The sequence below is a fragment of the Panulirus ornatus genome, chromosome 23 (genome assembly GCF_036320965.1).
Source record: "Panulirus ornatus isolate Po-2019 chromosome 23, ASM3632096v1, whole genome shotgun sequence".
In the NCBI taxonomy this organism is placed as follows: Eukaryota; Metazoa; Arthropoda; class Malacostraca; order Decapoda; family Palinuridae; genus Panulirus; species Panulirus ornatus.
Window position 1 is genome coordinate 23,440,673 of NC_092246.1, and position 20,889 is coordinate 23,461,561.

At 49.6% G+C, this 20,889-nt stretch overlaps 1 protein-coding gene across 4 annotated transcripts in view; it reads right to left on the reverse strand.

Moving 5' to 3' along the window:
- LOC139756926 (synaptotagmin-like protein 5) overlaps positions 1 to 20,889 on the reverse strand; it is a 252,541-nt gene that overhangs the window by 140,880 nt on the left and 90,772 nt on the right. For 3 of the 4 annotated variants that reach the window (XM_071676854.1, XM_071676858.1, XM_071676864.1), the window contains 3 exons: positions 8,336 to 8,472; positions 6,872 to 6,919; positions 5,005 to 6,306 (listed from right to left, as the gene is read on the reverse strand). In XM_071676854.1, coding sequence (XP_071532955.1) covers positions 5,005 to 6,306; positions 6,872 to 6,919; positions 8,336 to 8,472 — 1,487 coding nt within the window. The remainder of the gene's footprint in view (positions 1 to 5,004; positions 6,307 to 6,871; positions 6,920 to 8,335; positions 8,473 to 20,889) is intronic. The other variant, XM_071676855.1, reaches the window with a different exon arrangement.

Below are 20,889 nucleotides of genomic sequence, written 5' to 3' on the forward strand. Positions count from 1 at the left end.
ATGCACATGAGGACGGTGGTGTCAGCCTCGCAATATTAAGGAGTGACATTTGACCTGTTGACCCTTAAGGGACAGACTTTCATAACCAAGGGTCATATGGTTGACTCATGGTTCGCACCGTCGTGTTCAAGGACCGTACCGTCTTGCTTAAGGATCGTACCGACGTGCTCAAGGACCGTACCGTCTTGCTCAAGGATAGTACCGACGTGCTCAAGGACCGTACCGTCGTGCTCAAGGACCGTACCGTCGTGCTCAAGGACTGTACCGACGTCCTCAAGGACCGTACCGTCGTGCTCAAGGATCGTACCGACGTGCTCAAGGACCGTACCGTCTTGCTCAAGGATCGTACCGACGTGCTCAAGGACCGTACCGTCGTGCTCAAGGACCGTACCGTCGTGCTCAAGGACTGTACCGACGTGCTCAAGGACCGTACCGTCGTGCTCAAGGACTGTACCGACGTGCTCAAGGACCGTACCGTCTTGCTCAAGGATCGTACCGACGTGCTCAAGGACCGTACCGTCGTGCTCAAGGACTGTACCGACGTGCTCAAGGACCGTACCGTCGTGCTCAAGGACCGTACCGACGTGCTCAAGGACCGTACCGTCTTGCTCAAGGATCGTACCGACGTGCTCAAGGACCGTACCGTCGTGCTCAAGGACCGTACCGTCGTGCTCAAGGACTGTACCGACGTGCTCAAGGACCGTACCGTCGTGCTCAAGGACTGTACCGACGTGCTCAAGGACCGTACCGTCTTGCTCAAGGATCGTACCGACGTGCTCAAGGACCGTACCGTCGTGCTCAAGGACTGTACCGACGTGCTCAAGGACCGTACCGTCGTGCTCAAGGACTGTACCGACGTGCTCTAGGGGTTAAGGAAAGTTGGCCACTTCCGGGAGACAGACACAGTAGGTCTGCATGTGCCGCGTCCCACACAACACACATTGTGATACAGATAATAAATTCTGTATTTTCTTCGTACATACAGACTAACACCTTGACAAAACTCCTCTACCAACCACTACTACAATCTGTAAGATCACCTTGCGTTATCAGCTCTTACAAAACCCTCTACAAATTTCACAAATACTTCCCATAATGAAATGGGTTCTAATATCTTAACGTAGTACGGAGGGGCGGAAGTATAATCACTCGTAGTATTAATAATATCTTGACTCTGCCATCCATAGTGTTGTTGTCTACACGGGGGTGTGGCCGGGTGCAGGGGCAGGCAGGCTCCCTGCTGGGGAGGGTGAAGTTCAAGTCATTACCCGGTGGGAAGTGGCGACGGGTCGGTCGGTCGGCTGTCTCCTGCCCACTCCCGCCGATCACTTTGTGCCGGCACCTCCTGCTGGCGGCAGCTGACTCACCGCAGCCCCGGCGGCGGCCGCCATCAACGTTCATGTTTGTAAACACTCTACTGTCTATAATATGGAGGAGCCAACAACCTCATCTCGCCCACAACCACACAGGACAACCTAACTGCCTAAGCTAACCCCAGCTTCCAGACCCACTCCATCCATCCCGTGCCTTGAGCATCCCACACAGCTCACACCAACCCCACACCCCGTGCCATCTCCCCCTGGCCCTTTGTGCCGCCAGGGATGCAAGCAATCTTTTCTGTCATTTTCTGATCTTCAGCAGTTATTTGATTCGGTGTCTCTGTGGTTTGGAGTCTGTGTCACTCGGTTCTGTGACCCACTTCCGGCAATGGTTCAGTGGCAGAGATCTTTTCCTCATTGTTCAATCTCCCGCTGGTCAGCCACAATTCTGTGCGCTTCAATAACTACATCAAACCTGCCAGTTCCCTGCACACGGAAGTACGACTTTTGTGCACATCGAGACGACTTTGTGCACGACGGTAAGGCCGATGAATACGACACGGGTATGATGGCGTGACCTTTGACCTGATAGTCTGGGTCAAGGTAAAGGGTCATCAGAAGAGCTCTCAGATATAAGAAGAGTTCTCAGACATGAGAAGAGCTCTCAGACATGGACAACCAGACCCTGGCGTAGTAATGTCGCCCACAAACAAGGAGAGCCCGGCAGTAAGCCAGGTCTGGCTCACACTAAACACACACAACTGCCACACACTCCTCTCCTTCCCTCCAGTGTTACACCTGTTCGACGCTTGGTTTTCGTAATACACTACTGACCACTATCATCATCATGGTACATAATGGGCAACCAACACCCCACATCCTCCTAGCACACCAGCACCCACTCTTGGTCCCTAATACATTGCAGCAAAACCCCCTCGTCAACCCACCTCCCCCACCTTCCGCCCAGTTACAACCCTCATCTGAAAACCCTTCCTTCCAGCTACACCCCTGCCCTCTACACCCCCCATCCCAGCACACTATACACTGCCTTCACCCTCCTCCTCCACAACCCTTGCCGCCACGCCCACTTCCTGCCTGCCTCCGCCAGACACGCCTGGGGCGTCCCGCGCCATTCACCAGCACACAGTCAGTCGTCCATATATGGGTTAAGGTCCCCTTTTTCCTCCCACGGCCAACACTTAAAAGCAGTGCACCTGCTGCTTTGTCTATGTGGGAGAATGACAGAAAAGCTACAACTATTTCTCTCCATGGGCATATGAAGCTTACAACCAGACACGGTACTAAGAGGGTAGCCTTCACGTGGCTGTGTGAGCAGCACTGGTTAATGAACACAACCAAGAGGGTCACCCTGGGACAGCGAAGCCATAACACAGTTCCCGCCGCCAACAGCAGCAGCAGCACACCACCAGCTGATCCACACGTCACATTATACAGGCCTCATCATCGCTCGCACAGTTTCCGCTCTGTCACAATCAATGTTGCCGAGAGTCGGGGTCTCAAGGAGACTCTAGCTCCAGGCTGCCACTTCCTTTTAAGGTTCACGCGAGCAGTACGGTGCTCTGGCGCTCACACGGGCTCTATCACGATGCTCTGGTGCGGGTACCGAGTGCTCACAAGGGCTTACCGGCATGTAATAGTTCTCATTCGAGTTCTGATGGACAAATTACTGACATGTACCACAGTGGCAGGATGTGTTTCAAGGGCCCTCTGGTACTTATAAGAGCAAACAGACTATATAGGACGTGTGATGTTATTACTTTACCCCAGCCCTGCGTCAGTAAGCCATGGCCCCCATTCCTAAGTCAGCATGAAACACGTTCATCCCTGAGCCCTAGCAGCCAGGGCGGCCAGACTGTAAGTAATGGGTCCTCACGCCCTCGAGGCGTCACAATGGTGAGATAATCAACCACACATTTGCTTCTGCCGCCCTCTTGAAGGCCCCTAAACCTTCCCTACACCACATAACTTAAAGACGAAGTCAGATTACTGGAATACACTAATATGTGTACAGTGAAGGTCTCTTGATATAGCACATGGTAAGCAAGTTTACCGGGACACAACAGGACCTAAAGATTTATTCTGTGGTGGCATCTGGGGACCGAGTAAGAGCGACACAGTGAGTCTGCAGTCTTAGCACTATCTAGCAGCTCTCAGTGCATGCTTTGATTCCCTGGTCTGTCCCAACACCATCAGTCCTACCACAACTACCACCCTCACAAATATTACCACTACCACCATCATAACCGTTCACCCACACTCCAGGTGATCAAGACTCATCAGTTCCCCCACTGCCGCCGCAGCGGTCCTGAGCACCAGACCCGTCTCTCAGTTGGTGCCACAACACAGGAGACAGTAACCGGCTTAACCGTCCTGGACGAGTGCCACAGACGGGCGGAGGACAGCCTACCAGCTGGACCTTTAATGAAGCGCTTAATGACGGCCGCTTCATAATGTGGTGTGCGTGAGGAGAGTCGCCGCCTCTCATTAACACTTGACTTTGTGCTGCAGGTAGAGGAGGACTTCCTGGCGGGCGGGTGTATACAGGACTGTGCTGAGACGTTTTAAATATCATAACTGACAACAATTTAACACTTTACAACCATTCAATCTCTTGTATGATGTGCGTCGTTGATAATTCTCTTTCAAACTCTTCCCCTTCCTGTGAGGTAGGAGCGAGGGAGTGTATATATATATATATATATATATATATATATATATATATATATATATATATATATATATATATATGTGTGTGTGTGTGTGTGTGTGTGTGTGTGTGTGTGTGTGTGTGTGTGAAACATTCAACAAACCAGACACACAAACCAATCAACTTACACCATACATCTGTACACTCTATGTGGTGTTTCACAGTTTACCCTCTCTCTCTCTCTCTCTCTCTCTCTCTCTCTCTCTCCCTCCTCCTGTTCTTCCCCGGCAAAACAAAGCATTAAAAAAAAGAGAGTAAAAGCGTTATCAGGACCCCCCAGAAGGCGTGCGCGCGCATACACACATTACATGACTGAGCAGGCGAGTGTGGCAGCCGGGGTCATGGTGCCTGACCAAGGATGTGTGGCATGAGAGGCTCTCCAGCCACAGAGGCACACCTACGTCCGTCCTCACCCGGCCGCCCTGGTCGTGGGTCACCGTAGCCGAGGGTCATGAGTATCAATAAAGACGTTGTGGACACACATGAAAAATTTTAGTTTTGTAAATATTTTCGTTATGTCGTCAAAGCCGAGGAGCCCAGAACATTGTGGTGTAACTAGCAGGTCAAGAAGGGGTTAAAACTACGTGTGCTGATAAGAGTCAAGTCAGTGTAAGTAGGAGTGTTTATTTACAGAAGCAAGAGAGCAGGGACGACAAAGGATCCCTGATCCTGGATGATGTCACCAATTTTTGAAGAGCCGTAGGTATGTTACCTGTATAACCTTCAGTAGTCGCTAACACAGGACAATATCTGACAATTTAGCAGCAAAAATGTATGATATCATACTAAAAGGAACTAAGGATTATGGTGGGAAATCATGTGTACGTGTGTCTGAGTTGGTGTAGGTGTGTTCGCAAGTGGCTGGCAATATGTGACGCTGGAGAACCAACATTACAAGGAAGCTACAAGCCGGAGTGACGTCAAGAAGTCGTCTCCAGGTTAGGGAGATGCACCTACCTGATATGAGTCTAGTGGTGTTGGTGGCCAGCCTAGGGTGTGTGACGGGTGACATGGACGGCTGGCGTGGAGGTGTGATGGGTGATGAGGATGGCTGGCGTGGGTGTTGTGCTGCCGGCGACATGGCTTGACGTGGGTGAGACGCGGGTGGAGAAGCTGCTTGACGTGGGTGCTGTAATGGAGGCGAGGTTGTAGGTCGTAAGTGAGAGGCGGACGGAGAGGCTGCCTGGTGTTGGTGGGAGATCGGTGGAGAGACAGCCTGGTGAGGGCGGTAGGTGGGTGAAGGGGAAGCCTGGTGCTGGAGGGAGGTGGACGGCGAGACGGCCTGGTGAGGGCGTGACGATGATAACTTGCTGAACACGTTGGCTTCCCCGTCCTGGTCGCTGCTGTTAGGCGTACCACGGGACGAAGTGCTCATCCCGGAGTTCGTCCGCGACGCTGGCCCGCGGCCACTGGTGTCCGGACCGTCATCACGCTCCACCTCAATTTCTATGATCCGAGTCACCCCCTGAGGAGGAGTCTGGGTATGGTGGCGCATCTGGGAGGTGGGTATGTTCTGTTCGGGCGGTCGGCCGCTGGCTGGGGGGCGTGAGAGGTCCCTAGGCGCTGGGGTGGGCTGGGAGGTATTGAGCCTATGGGGGCCAATACTGGGGTCATGCATGATAGGGGTACTGGTGACGGGCCCCGAGCTTATGTAGCCACCCAGGGACACATTCTCCCTGAGGGGCACCACCGGAGACCGTGACCGACGAGACGGGTCAGAGTGACCTCGACCCGGCCCACCTGGGGAGCGTGCCCGTGTGCGAGGCATCGAGTGAAACCTGTCGGCGTCGTGGGCCAGGGGCGGCGATAGGTGGGTCTGATCGCTGGTGTCTTTGAGCTGCCGCAGCTTGCGCGGGAGAGTGGAGGGCCGTTCAGGCTTGGCGGGCGGGAGGCGAGTGGGTTGCTGTGGCAGGTCTGGTAGGAGGCGGCGCCGCTGGGCCAGGGGAGGAGAATCCAAGGAAGGCTGTTGCTGCAGGAGGTGGGGGCTGTGATAACCCTGGCTCTCCTGGAAGGGGCCGCCGCGGGGCGGGAGGGGCGCAGGACCTTTCACGTGACGGGAGCTCGGTGCCACGCCGTCAACACTGCTCATGCTATACCGTCGGGGCGGCGCCCCCTGGGACGGGTAGTGCAGTGCGTCCCACGGGGGCTCGTTCTCGTCTGTGGGCTGGCGGTGCCCCCGGGGAGGCTTGTGGGGGGCGTCAGTGGGCCGGCAGCCGAGCACCCGTAGCTCAGGTGAGGTCCGCTCCACACCGGCCGGACCTGCAGGTACAAGAACACATCAGCCCAACATCACCACAATAACTCACACTATACTACCACAATACTCGTACATCACTGCTTCACTAACGAATCATGTCATAACAATAGTTAAAATGTCGGTAATCATCACACTCCAACCCTAATATTCTCATCTTGGGGGAAAATACCAATGATTCTATTAACTTTTTCACTTCCTCTAAAATTCGTAAATGCTTTTCCTAATACCTGCATGTCAAACAGCAAATATTTTCGTTCTAAGGTCTTATATAAATCCATTTCCTTCTAAGTATGTAGATTAAGCTTCGTTATCAATCTAATACAACTAATACATGAATGAACCGGAATTATACACATACATTCTTAAAAGAATATAGGTATACCAATTTTAAAAAGAAATGAAACTCAAAAGATACATCAGCGAACACAAAAAGCATGAACAAAAGGACAGATAAAACATTAACTCTACAACACACAAAGCAAAGTATCGAGTCAATAAACCCAACACAAAACCCATCAAAGACAACACACAACCCATCACAAAAAACACTTGGTATTAAAGTCTTACATGGAAAACTACGCTTCTTCCGCGTCCCATCCTCTCGGAGATCAGACCCTTAAAGAAAACGGAGTCAGTTAAACGGTATACCAAAACATTCCGAAAAATGTTAACTCTGCTTTATATTTTCTTCTTTATTTCAGGGAACCCACACGCTACACCAAAAACATGCCCTAACTATGGCCGTATGGGAGAAAAGAGAAACACATACAAAAGAAACTACATATATATCCTTGGGTATTTGGAGAACTGTCTCTTAAAGGTGGAAAGACTGAAGGAGTATACGATAAAGACAAATGAAGGAAGATTCAACAACTTCGCTTTTGGAGGAAAGAAGGAGAAAGACAAATGAAGGAAGAGGATTCTATAGTTTCGCTTTTGGAGGAGAGAAGGAGCAATTATTAGAGGTAATCTTCGTATGGCTGGTCTCCACGCAAAATATATGGGAAGCAGAGAGTTCACGATGGCTAGTGGCCAAAATAATACTCGTAGAATAGAAAAAGCAGCAAGATCATAGCAAATGGGAAGGGATTGTTGAAGAGAGATGACAGCAAGAGAGCTGATAGTAGAAGGGTCATCTGATTCCACTCTGGCTGAGAGAGAGGTGAGGGGAGAACTGCACAAGTGTTCCAAAATGGGGGATTACTACAACCACAGCAAGTGTGGAACAGTTGCTCACAAAAACTAATCATGGCATCTGAACATGGGAAGCAGAGTTTCTGACGTTGATTATGTGGGATTTCCTGAACAGAGTAGATTATATGATTATGGCCAAGATGTTATGTTACTGCAGAGTTAAACCGAGGTGATATGAAATTCAATTGAGCGAATACGTAATATTTTGTAAGAGATATGGGGAGAAATCCTATTTTTGTATTAATAACATTAAGCAGCTTACTTCCAGATGATGCACAGGTCCAAATTATTTCAGGAGACGGTCAATGGGAGATACAGAGCAAGTATTAAGAGTGAGGACGGGAAAATAATATTTCTTATTTTGTGACCATATATTACGTCATTAACTATCTGACTGTATCATTCATTATAATATTAATGTATGGTCTTATTACCTTCAGGTTCCGTTTCTCTCCAGCTACAATTTACCATCATAACAATAATCAAACTACTGCACAGCTTCTATCACATATACCTTATACATCAGGAGTATCCATGGTCACCTGTGTATGTTGGCATGTGATGAAGGACGTCCTATACACCACAATTCATGCGTCACTTCTTTTTTTTTTTAGTAGTCAAACACAGATGTGCCTCACACACGAGAAACAAAACATTCAATACGAGATATTCCATTCACACATAACATTTCCTCCCATACACATAAATGGGTAATTGGGTCATCACTGACATACTTAAATTTGTCACACACACACACACACACACACACACACACACACACACACACACACACACACACACACACACACAGGTGGTGGTGGAGCGTGGGCAACTCACTGGAGATGGTCCATGATCTCTTGATAAGGGACCGCTTGACCACATCTGCCGGGGGAACATACACCTTGTGCTCTCGTCGACGGCTGGGCCGGCGGACGAACTCGTTCATCCACTCTCCGGACGCCAGCTGGATCTCTCTGAAAAACGCAGGACAAACGTTAAGGATGTACCAACCAAGAGACGTTGTTTGAACACATTAGGAACGATCAACGGAAAGGATGTTCTTAATAAAAGATCATGGAAGTTGAACAGCTGGCGTCATCCAGAGTAGGCCAGGATACCGGGTCTGCCTACATACACATCGTGTTTAAGGGAACCACTACTTTCACACTGGGCTGTGCAGGATACCGTCGCCCGGCCTCGCTTGGGGAACCCAATGTATAATGGAATGGGTAGAGTCGGCCCCTACCTAAGCCAGGCTGCGGGTCCTGGAAAACAAACAACTACACGAGCCAGGCTGCGGGTCCTGGGAGTGAAGCGGACCCTACCTAAGGTAGGCTGCGGGTCCTGGGAAAGAAGTGGATCCTACCTAAGGTAGGCTGCGTGTCCTGGAAGTGAAGCGGACTCTACTTACCGTCTGTGTCACCTTGTGGACGCCACACCTTGACCCAGTGTGTCCCCGCATGTGGGTAGCTCAAGGACGGCAGCCCGGCTGGTCCCGTCCCGTGCACACTCCCTCAGTACCACACTGCCACTCCCTCAGTACTACAGTACCCCTCCCTCAGTACAACAGTACCCCTCCCTCAGTACCACACTGCCACTCCCTCAGTACTACAGTACCCCTCCCTCAGTACTATCGTACCCCTCCCTCAGTACTACAGTACCCCTCCCTCAGTACTACAGTACCCCTCCCTCAGTACCACACTGCCACTCCCTCAGTACTACAGTACCCCTCCCTCAGTACTATAGTACCCCTCCCTCAGTACTACAGTACCCCTCCCTCAGTACTACAGTACCCCTCCCTCAGTACCACACTGCCACCCCCAGTGAGTATAACGAAATAGCAACTATACACGCAGACTGAGTCTTCTCTCATGTTACGTGCTTCACCAGAGTTTCCAGTATCTTTAAAACTCTTGTTAATCTTACCTACCGATTCTATATACCATATCATGTACCATGGCGATATCTTCACAGCATTCTTTTGATATATAATGTACCATATAATTGTGTGCGTCTCCTGAAGTAACCATAAATATTACCAACATCAACGTGTCAATAGGTGCCGAACAATGATGTCAAAACAACAACTTTACGCTCTACAACAGAAACTCTAAACTATTATGGTTACGCCTCTATCATGGTCACGTTTTCTTTCATATTTCCCTCCCTTTAAGCCGTAACTGAACCAAACGTTTCACTCCTGTAATTCTGTCTCGTACCAACGCTGACCATTGGGAACCACCACAGAATTCACTCTTTTTAGAAGAGTCTGCATAACGTCATATAGAACCCAGAACTATGAAGATGATGGAAGGCAAGGTATAACATTAACCAGGAGGTCATCCAAGATACAATGGAAGGTATAAAGTTAACGAGGAGGCCATGTAAGACGGTATGATGGAAACCTGACACCATCTCCCGAGACTGGGTTCACTGGTGCCACACTGGGTACGAGGACATTATCCGCAGACAGACAACCATCATGTGCCGATCACCGCAGCATTAAATGGCTCCATCCTCTACTTAGGAAAGGTGTCTAATATCTGTGGCCAGCAATGTGGTTAACATTATCTGTGGCCAGCAATATGGTTAACATTTAATAATGTAAGTACTCAACAAAGTATAGACTTATATGAACCTGTGTCTCGTTTTCCTGAATGTGGCCTTTCTTTGTCTATTCCTGGCGTTACCTCCCTAATGAAGGAAACGGCGATCAAACATATATATATATATATATATATATATATATATATATATATATATATATATATATATATATATATATATATATATATATATATATATATATATATATATCTAACTTGTGTAAAGAGAACGAATGATGATGATGATGATGATGATGATGAGGAGGAGGAGGAGGTGGAGGTTGGTGCGGTCGGCTACCGGTCCTTGACATGACTACTTGGACTGCTCACATCACGACGGTCGGCCAGACGTCTACGTTTACTGAGGAGGTTAGCAACTTGTGACTACGCCATAAGGTGGCACTCCTTGGATACATGCTCTCAAGGTTCTGCTTTCCGAACGTGTCTTCCCACACACACACACACACACACACACACACACACACACACACACACACACACACACACCGCTTCCTGATCTTAGTTAAATAAATGTTTATCTAGTCAGGCCTGAGTGTTATAACGAGATGCACCTAACTCCACTCAGTCATGACCTGACACTGAGTACAGATAAATTACCAAACGGTAACTTTAGTTTCTGAGTTGAGTTCAATAATGTTAGCAGGCAAGTGAACCGTCACATGCTACACTTGTGGCTGGCTGGCAGACAAGAAGTAAAACAACGAAAACTGAAAATCAAACACAAGACGTAAAACAATAAAACAATGATAAAAACTTGCTCTAATGCTATTCTATATTCATAATGGTATCATATCCTCATTATATTTCTTTCCTAATATTAGCTGCCTTTTTATTCAAAAGGCATTTTTTTTTTCAGTGGTACGGAGAAAGCATTTATGTGCGGTACATACAACAGTATATATAAACCATTTATCTCCATCAGAATGACCAAATATAACATAGTTGAGTTTATGTTAACCAGGGGAAGACTGCATGAACACTGATTACTAGGAAGCAAGGGCGAGCCTAACCTTCTCCAGGACACATTGAGTCAAATAATTCATATTTCCTCGACAAGAACAATGGACGATGCCCCATAACATAAGCATAACAGCGCACTTCATTATATCAAAAAAATGCTGAACATGTAAGAAAAGTATGTTATGCAAACTAAGGCTGAAGCGATGCTATAAATAATGATGAGGCATTGTGGTGGCGGCACGCAAGGCGAGAGGTGGCGTGGTGCGGCAAGTGTAATGTACCCGCGGGTGCTGAGCTGCCCGCCAGGTGCCAGGTCACCTCAGGACACCCAAACCACACTACCCTCCACGTACTGCACTTTCAAGCAATATCCCACAAGTGGCGACTCACATTTCCTCTACCGTAATATTACTGAGTGATGATGATCATCACACAGAGAGAATTATGTATATATAATGGCGAACTTTTCACGCCGGACCGGAGATGATGATGGGATGGCAACACTGCACACGCCGTCCACCTCCAGGCCACTAGGATGACACGGCGTGGGCCGCGGACAATAACGTTCAAAACAACAACAAAAGTATCATTCTTATAATCACTGAACGCTGCTTATCACATAATCATCATATATAATCTAATCCTCTCCTCAATCTTTTCTCTAAGTCGTATCTTCTTATGGCTCAAAAGACAACAAAGGAGGGACCAAGATGAGTCACTTCAAACCTCAGACCAGTATGTCTTGGGGAAATTTCAAGTCGTCCCCACGCAACCCAATGTTAAAACACATCAAATATGACACCACTGATGATATACATATCAGATGAATTACAGGCAGGACTTGACGACTTTCATACAAAAAAATCGGGAAAATCAACAATCGTTCATCTCATCCAAAATACTCGTAAATACTCATACAGGGACAGACACATACTCTTAGAAGAATTCTCTATATAGGTAGGTTATACAGTGGTAATAACCCTCCCAAGGCAAGTAGATGGATCAACCGAGACCAAACGAAATGTTGACATCACTAGGGAAACGAGACGGCTGATCAAGGCCCGTTTAGAAAATATTCAGATATTTTTTTTACACACAAGGAGCACACATTCTCCCACTGGAACACACATACACACACGTAAATTCCACACACACACACACACACACACACACACACACACACATGACACCTAAACACAGGTATCTTTCCCTCAGTGACTAACTGGATGGTCCTGGAGGGTCGGCTGGGAGGGCGGGTAGTGGTCATGCTGCTGCCTGCTGACCGAGGTCAGCCCTCCACACACCCACATCTACATCCACTTCCCGCACACACCATGCCCCCACACCCACATACGCCCTACCCCTACACCCACACACGCCGTGCCCCTAAGCCCGCACACGCCATGCCCCCACACCCACATACGCCGTACCCCCACACCCACACACGCCGTGCCCCTAAACCCACACGCGCCGTGCTCCTACACCCACACATGCCGAACCCATAAACCCACACAACACACCCACATACGACACCCTAACGCCAAGCCCATACACCTAAACAGCACACACGCACGACACCCAGACCCCCAGGCTCACCTCCCCACGCGCTACGCCCACGTCATATCCATTACATGGGCAGATTCTCGCCCTAAAACACCCAATGCTCAACTTAGACACATTATCATGGGGATGTATGACAGTGGCTACAGTGCCACTGGCGAGGTCAACATCTGTGACGAATGGAAACACTGGCGACCCACACGACCGAGTTTCCTGTTGCAACACACATCACGGTTACGATAAACAATATACACATAAATTATCAGAATAAATAAAACAAACGATGTGTATGTGTGTGTGTGTGTGTGTGTGTGTGTGTGTGCGTGTGTGTGTGTGTGTGTGTGTGTGTGTGTTAGGTTATGTTGACCTATATGTTATATCAGTGGATAACCCAAGCTTTGGGGCAAGTTCCTACTGCCGGAGAGGCGGGTCACGGTCTATTACCATAGGTCATAGGTGGGGTGGGGTCACGCGAGGTCAACCTGGAGGAGGAGAATGTGGGAGAAGACAACGTACAGGGAAAGTGAGATCATGGAAGGGGGCGGTCCACGGGCGGCGGGGGTGTGTAAGGTCCCCGCGTTGGGCCCCCAAGATGGTGTTCACCAAGGAGGGATTTTCATTTGTGCTGGTATCACCAGCAAATTTATGGCGTCCCCGTCACAAAACATCCCCAATACAAAATATGTAGTGGGTCACATCCAACACATGTCCCAGGTCATGTGCTCAGCGGGTCAAACTCCACACATGTCCCAGGTCATGTGCTCAGCGGGTCAAACTCCACACATGTCCCAGGTCATGTGCTCAGCGGGTCAAACTCCACACATATCCCAGGTCATGTGCTCGGCGGGTCACACTCCACACATATCCCAGGTCATGTACCTTGCGGGTCACATTCAATACATGTTCATTTACCGCCAGTAATAACATATGTTCAGATGGGAGGAGCAAGGAGCGTGGGGGCCTCACACAGGAGAAGGACGGCGCAGCCTCCACCTTGCTGACACAAGCTGAGGTTGATCTTGCTTCTCACCAAAATCCTCCTCCCTATGTACGTACTGGCCACCACAGGGACGTTCTGAACGTACACACTATATGCTGTTCCCTGTACATGCTAACGGTTGTTCAGCTCCCTGGAACTACTGCTAATTCCCATGATGCATCAACTGCAAGTTCTTCCTACAGGGTACTTAAGCGTTCCTTATGAACTGCGGGCTGACTAACGTTCACACTTTGTACATGGTGGTTCAGGCTCACAGTTCACTCCGCAAGCTGGGCAAGAGGAGCTCACTGGACTTCATGTCTCTCTGTAAATAGACTTTACTTTCCTCCTGGTAATTTATGGAAACGGCACTTGCCAAGGCTGAGTGAGGTCTGGTAGAAGAGGAAGCCATAGAGGCCAGCAGAGAACCCCTTCTAGGCCAAGAGGGAGGTTCGCCTCCCTGGCCAAGAATAGGAGAGGAACCCTTCCAAGCCGAGGTAGGCACCTAGACAAGCCAGTAGAGTAATCCCCCCTGGAAGAAATTTTGAGAGGAATTATTCCAGGCGCCTGGAAGGCCAGGTGCCGGCGTGGAGCATGTAGGGTGTCCTGGAAGGCCACACATCAACCTGATTCAGCCTACGCCCTCCTCACCATGACCAACATCCGTAGGGTTCACACGGACATCTACCCTACCCACGCAAACCCAGTTAGCTGCTTAACAAATCAACTGACAACTGCCTAACTGCTCAAGTGAATGTCTGGTTAAGTGTTGAACTGGCTGTATAACTGACTGACTGGTTAACAGGTCGACCAACTGGTTGACTGTCTCGACACCCACCAACGGTACGACGCGGCACTGAAAGTGAAGACCTTCTGGCAACATTCCCGTTTTCTTTCATTGGTCACTACCCACACAACGACAACAACAGCTGTTCGAAAGCCTTGCTCTTGCCACCAGGGTGAGGGGCCAGGGTGAGGGGCATAGGCTGCCTGTGCTCACCCCGACGACCAGTGGTCACCCTACGTGTCAGGGGCCGATGGTCGCCCAGGGGACGTGTTTACCCATGGGGGCCAGTGGTCACCCTGGACGTCAGTGGTCACCCTGGGAGTTGCAGGTGCGGCCCAGCGAGGACAGCGGGTGACGCGGGTCTGTTGACAATGCGTGGGTGGTGCGGGGGCGGCGGTGGGTGTTGTGGGTGAGGTTTGGGCTGTTGACCGTCTGGCCACCTCCAGCTGCTGCCCAACACACATCAACACACCCCATACACCTGCCCTCACGTGGAATTGCTACCTCTTGCTACTGCTATTACGTGAGCGTCTGTGGTGTCTGTCTGTCTGGCTAAGGTGGTTGTTGCACCAACTGAGGCTGTCAAACGTATACTATACTGTTCCTCTGTCTGTCTGTATCTGCCTCTCTTCACTATCTTCCTCTACACCCTTGCCTCGGTAGGAGGTATGTCACCACTTCTGCTGGACCTGCTCCTCCCAGGGACACCTACATGACGTGGTCTGCGAGTGCGAGTCACAGGTCAGGCAGTGGTGGCGCCCCCCGAGACAAAGAGCAGCTTCCTCCAGCCAGACTCGCTGCCCGCCCCAACCCGGCCACTCCACCGCTCCCACAACACAATCAACGGTGCCTGGACACTACCCTTTACCAGGTACACTGAGGTTGTATCCTAACCATTTTCTCCAATAACGCATCAAACACAATGATCCCTTCGTGTGTTCAGCGTTGCCTTCATTGATGGACAGAGTTAGGTCCTCGTCCATAGGACCTACCACTACTGCTGGTGAAGGAGCAAGAGGCCCACCGTACCACTGGGGATGCCAGGAATGAATGATCCCACCGTCTGGGATCGAGGCCACCTCACCCTCCCACTTGACAAATGACCATCTTTTACTGGTGCAAACCACAAGAACTGGTTGATATCACCCGTGGGTTTAACTGACCATCAGGTCATATAAAACCAGCCACCTGTCTGCTGCAACACCCTGGCTTAAGCTTCCACGTTCGCTTAAACATATAATATCACTTGCAAACATGAACCTGTTTTAAATACCCACGTGCGTACGTACTGCCGCTCTCACTTATGTTGATATGACTGACTGTATCTAAACACCCGCCCATGTTGGTAGTTACCCGTGTTAAATGACCTTTATTTTCTTGGCACATATAACTTAGCTAAGACATCAACCTATATATGCAAACACTCGGTTGAATGTCAACATTTTCAGCAGCGTTCTGTAGCCAGACATGAACTGCTGAACAAGATCATTGGATGATGACAAGTGACACCTAATCAATACTTGACTTGTGTTTCCACGAGGGAACTTCATAAGCGGCGTGACTCCTGGTTATCCCGCCTCACAGCCAAAACAGAGGAAGATCAGTGAAGGTTTATGTAAATCATGGTTTCCGCGGGAAAGTGGCCTATCCCAGAACCACACGTTCACCACAGGCAAGATAGGCAGTGCACGTCCGTGAGAAGACGCAGGTCTCAGCAGAAGTGGCAGTAGTTCGGCCCATTCAAGAAGTAAGCCTGAACGGGGGGGGGGGGGGGGGGGGGGGGGGGGGGGTGTTTGCTCCTCGTCCCTCCGCCCCACGTAGACCTTGATGCTCTTACCAGCAATTAAGACGAGTCATTCAAGTTAGTCTATTGGGCCTGGCATCCCCCACTCTCCCAATGCCACATACTTACCCTACTAGACTGGCACCTCCAGACGCACTGAGCTCCCCACACAGGGTCACCACGACACACACACACACACACACACACACACACACACACACACACACACACACACACACTGGCGCTCTAAGAATATCCGTCAAACATATTTGGACATGCCCTTGGCCGCTTTCCTGCTCAAACTTCCACAAGCGTATTTGAACCTACCAAAATGGGTTTACACATGGACCGAGATTTAAACGTCGACCTGGGTTGAAACCTACCCTTAGGGTCAGCCCTCAACCTAGGTTTAAATCTCTGTCACAAGGCATGGCCAAGGTGGGGCTGGTCATGGCAGTGACATCACTGTACACGGAAGAACTGCAGCAGTGCTACCGGCTCAGGCCATCTGTCAGGGTAAGGCAGTGTTGGTAGTAACACCACAGGTGCACTACAGCTGTGCTGCCGGCTTGTGCCTACACAGGGTGTCAAATGTCCATGTCAATGATTGCCACCACCTGCGGCTACCAGCAGTGAGTGCTAACCAAAGCTGCCAACGGGAGGTGGCTGAAGTCAATGCCAACACCGACCAGACCCATCTGGGTGTTGATGATGACAACAATGATGATGATAACGATGATGATGATGATGATATTCAAGATGATGAACTAAAGAACATGATGATAGTTAACACCCACCCACAATGGTCAGGACCATTCAACATATAAGTCACACAGAAACAGAAGAAGCGCCAGGAACATATGCCGTGAGTGTGTCCACAAGCAAAACCATCCCAAGGTGGTGATGCACTTAGGAAGGAAGTAAACAGAGTGTGTTGTCCTTGCACTTACTCATAATGTAGTTTCCTGCACTAAACAAGGATGAAAGTTCGCACACTCAACAATGACTTAAATATGTTACTTGCACTTAACAAGGACCTACTTACACGAAGTGTGTTCATACACTAGGTAAGCAAAATGTCATCATGGTGTATGAACTTAATGGTACTACAGCTGTAAGACAGCACAAGTAGTGTTGAGTGTATCACCAGCGAGGACCTGCACGTGTTACCAGTGAAGGTGTTTAATGTGCCACACGTGGAGGCCGTAACTGTGTTCAGTAAGGACCTTGTCTTCATAATGATCTTTGAACGTCACTGGTCTTGATTCCCGGTTCGTCTCACGTAAAGAGCCAGCCAGGCTGCTGAGGGTGTGTAAGGAGTGTATTAGGGAAGGACAATGAGGCACCAGGTCCCCGAACACAATGCAACGTTGATGGCAGGTCAAGATTGTGATGTGTTTCCGCTCTGCGTATTACGGGGAGCCTGAGGGCACACATCTCCCGGATGTGGCCATTATACACACTGTGGTACACCGGCGTGCACCCAGGAGATGTCACCCAAGGAGTAGCACAACCGCAGCTGCCAAATAACTTGCTCCTCTCAGGCGTGTAGGGCTTGAGGGTCGGCCATAGGGAGAGGAGCCCTGCTGATCTGGCGGGCCTCACCGACCTACGACAGACGGTAACGTGGTGGTGTGGGCGGAGTGAGGGAGGTGAGGGTAGGCAGCGCATGCGCACTCATCTACTGGGACAAGGACAGTCCCTCCGGGAGGGGGGGGGGGGATTTACGCCAGTCTTAAGGACACTGTCTCAGCCCAAGTCTTTGTTGATGTCTGAAGCAGGTGCTGGGAGAGGAAGCCACATCTGGCTCCCCATCAACCACCTCCGGGCTATGTTATTAACATTCATACACACACACACACACACACACACACACACACACACACACACACACACACGAGGTAACCATTATCAAGAAATCTCGATTTGCATACAGTATACAGGAAGTCATCAGACAACCCTGTTTTCCTTTATACATATGATGTATGAATTACTATCTGGATATACTGTATAATACAATCCTTTTATCATATCTGTCCTACACATACAGCACAGAAATATTGTCTACGTTGCAGTAAACAGTACATGACTATCTTACTAAACTATCCTACAACGATACTATACAAGCTGTGATCAAACGACCACTGTAAGAAACAGTCAAGCTATACCAGAGAGGCCATCCGGTCATACTAGGTCAACAACCACCTGGTAGATGGTGAACCACTTGGCTATACAACATCAACAAACACCTGGTTATACTACTCTCTTCTACAACTACAACACATAATATCTAAACCATGTAATTATAGCTATAAAATCTAAACCATGTAATCATAGCTATACTATCTAAACCATCTAATTATAGCTATACAATCTAAACATCTAATCATAGCTACACTATCCAAACCATGTGATTATAGCTATACTATCTAAACCACCTTATCATAGCTAAACTATCTAAACCATCTATTTATCTCAAATCACATTGCTTGACAACAATATGCTATCCACTCCATATTATTGCAAAGGTTTAATATAATAAGAGGATACATTATGTATACATATTACGGCTTCAGTATGCTTTGTGCTGATGCGCACTGAACAAATGAATATAAAAAATCATGTTCCGCTGGGAACCTCCAGGCCCACGCAATCACCGAAACTCCTGCCATATTCCCAGCACCTCAGCGCCTCACTAACTACGTCATCAACACATACTCATGAACCAGGCTGAAACAACAAACATAATCAAGACAAAACTTCTGGTTACAAGACCACTGCATGATAGTACAACAAATGAAGGCCACACACACACACACACACACACACACACCTACACACACATGGCGACTACCAGTCACCACACGGTCAGTGATATTAGTCACTATATGGACTCCACCACCATCAACGTATCATATCACCACGACCTCAGGGAGGGACATCACCGAGGCATGACATCCTCCACCACCACTACCTCAGGGAGGGACATAATCGAGGCATGACATCCTCCACCACCACTACCTCAGGGAGGGACATCACCGAGGCATGACATCCTCCACCACCACTACCTCAGGGAGGGACATCACCGAGGCATGACATCCTCCACCACCACTACCTCAGGGAGGGACATCACCGAGGCATGACATCCTCCACCACCACTACCTCAGGGAGGGACATCACCGAGGCATGACATCCTCCACCACCACTACCTCAGGGAGGGACATCACCGAGGCATGACATCCTCCACCACCACACCCCAGGAGAGGGAAGTCACATCTCCCAGAACCAGCAGCAGTCTGGCCAGCAGGAGTCCATCCCCCGGGGCAGCAGGACAGAATCCCGTCCTGCAGGTGAACTTTTGGGAGAGGAAGAGGTGAGGGTTGGGGTCACCTAGGGTGGTAACCTGCCTCCCGTGCTATCTATTCTTCATACAAAGTGACTGGGAAAGTTGTATCCTCGTGTTGCCAGTGGTAAGAGAGGCAGGGGGAGAGACAAAAGACGAATACCACAGTAGAGTGTGTCAGTGTGCTGAGCATCACAGTAGAGTGTGTCAGTGTGCTGGACACCACACTAGAGTGAGTCACTGTGTTGCACACCACACTAGAGTGAGTCAGTGCGTTGCATTAAATACATTACACCACGGATGAGCGGGCAGTCGTACCACCAACCATGTATGTTTTTGTATAGTTTTTCGTCCTTGTTGGTTGCCCATCGGGGAGACGTAAGGTGTTAGTCAGGAGGCTCTTGCTTGCCATCCTGCATCATCAACTTGTACACCACAAACCACCCGACGTGTCCGTTCCCCCACCTGATGTACCAGACGCTGCTGACAGCGTTTAACACGACCGTGCTCGCGACGGGCTGACCCTGCCTGCTGTGGCAACAACACATCATCTCCGCCATTATGAATGGGTCACCAAATTATCTGACGCGTTGCTCCACACGTCACCATACATCTTACTGTCCTCTCGACCTTACCAGGTCATTCTGTATTCATGCTTTGCACTAGAAATAGTTTATCATGGTTGATATTTACGGTGCGGGAAGCACTGCTGGAGCTGATGAGGCTTGCAGCTCAGGATCATGAGTGCTTGGCATTCGGTGTGACGTCTTACCTTGAAGCGTAGTATCATCCTCCGTGGCGAGCCTTGTTATTGTACGAGTCTGGTCCACGGTACAAGATGACTCGCCGCCTGCACCTAGTATTCTCCTGGTATTCTGCTACCTGGAACACCTCCCAGTGTACTCTAGTGACCAGGGGGAGCGAGACAGTGGAACTCTCCTCTCCCTAGTCAAGGGGAGCTGAGGGAGGGACTCGAGGTCTCCTCCCCTAAGTAAAGAGGTGCTGGTGGAGACAGACAGGGGAGGATCGTAGCCCAGAAACTCGTATGAATCAGGGGGAGCACTTACCCTCCCACCACCTCCACACACACACACACACACACACACACACACACACACACACACACACACATACGAGATTACTCTCTCTCTCTCTCTCTCTCTCTCTCTCTCTCTCTCTCTCTCTCTCTCTCTCTCTCTCTCTCTCTCTGGGGGCGTCCCCAGCGGACCCTCCCACAGAGAGCAGGTAACGCGAGATATAAATAGCCATGTAAGCATCCCTGCCTGGCCCGTCTGCCCCAGCATCTGGCCCTCCACAGGCCAAGCCTTGCCTGGCAGACCAAGTCAGCTTGG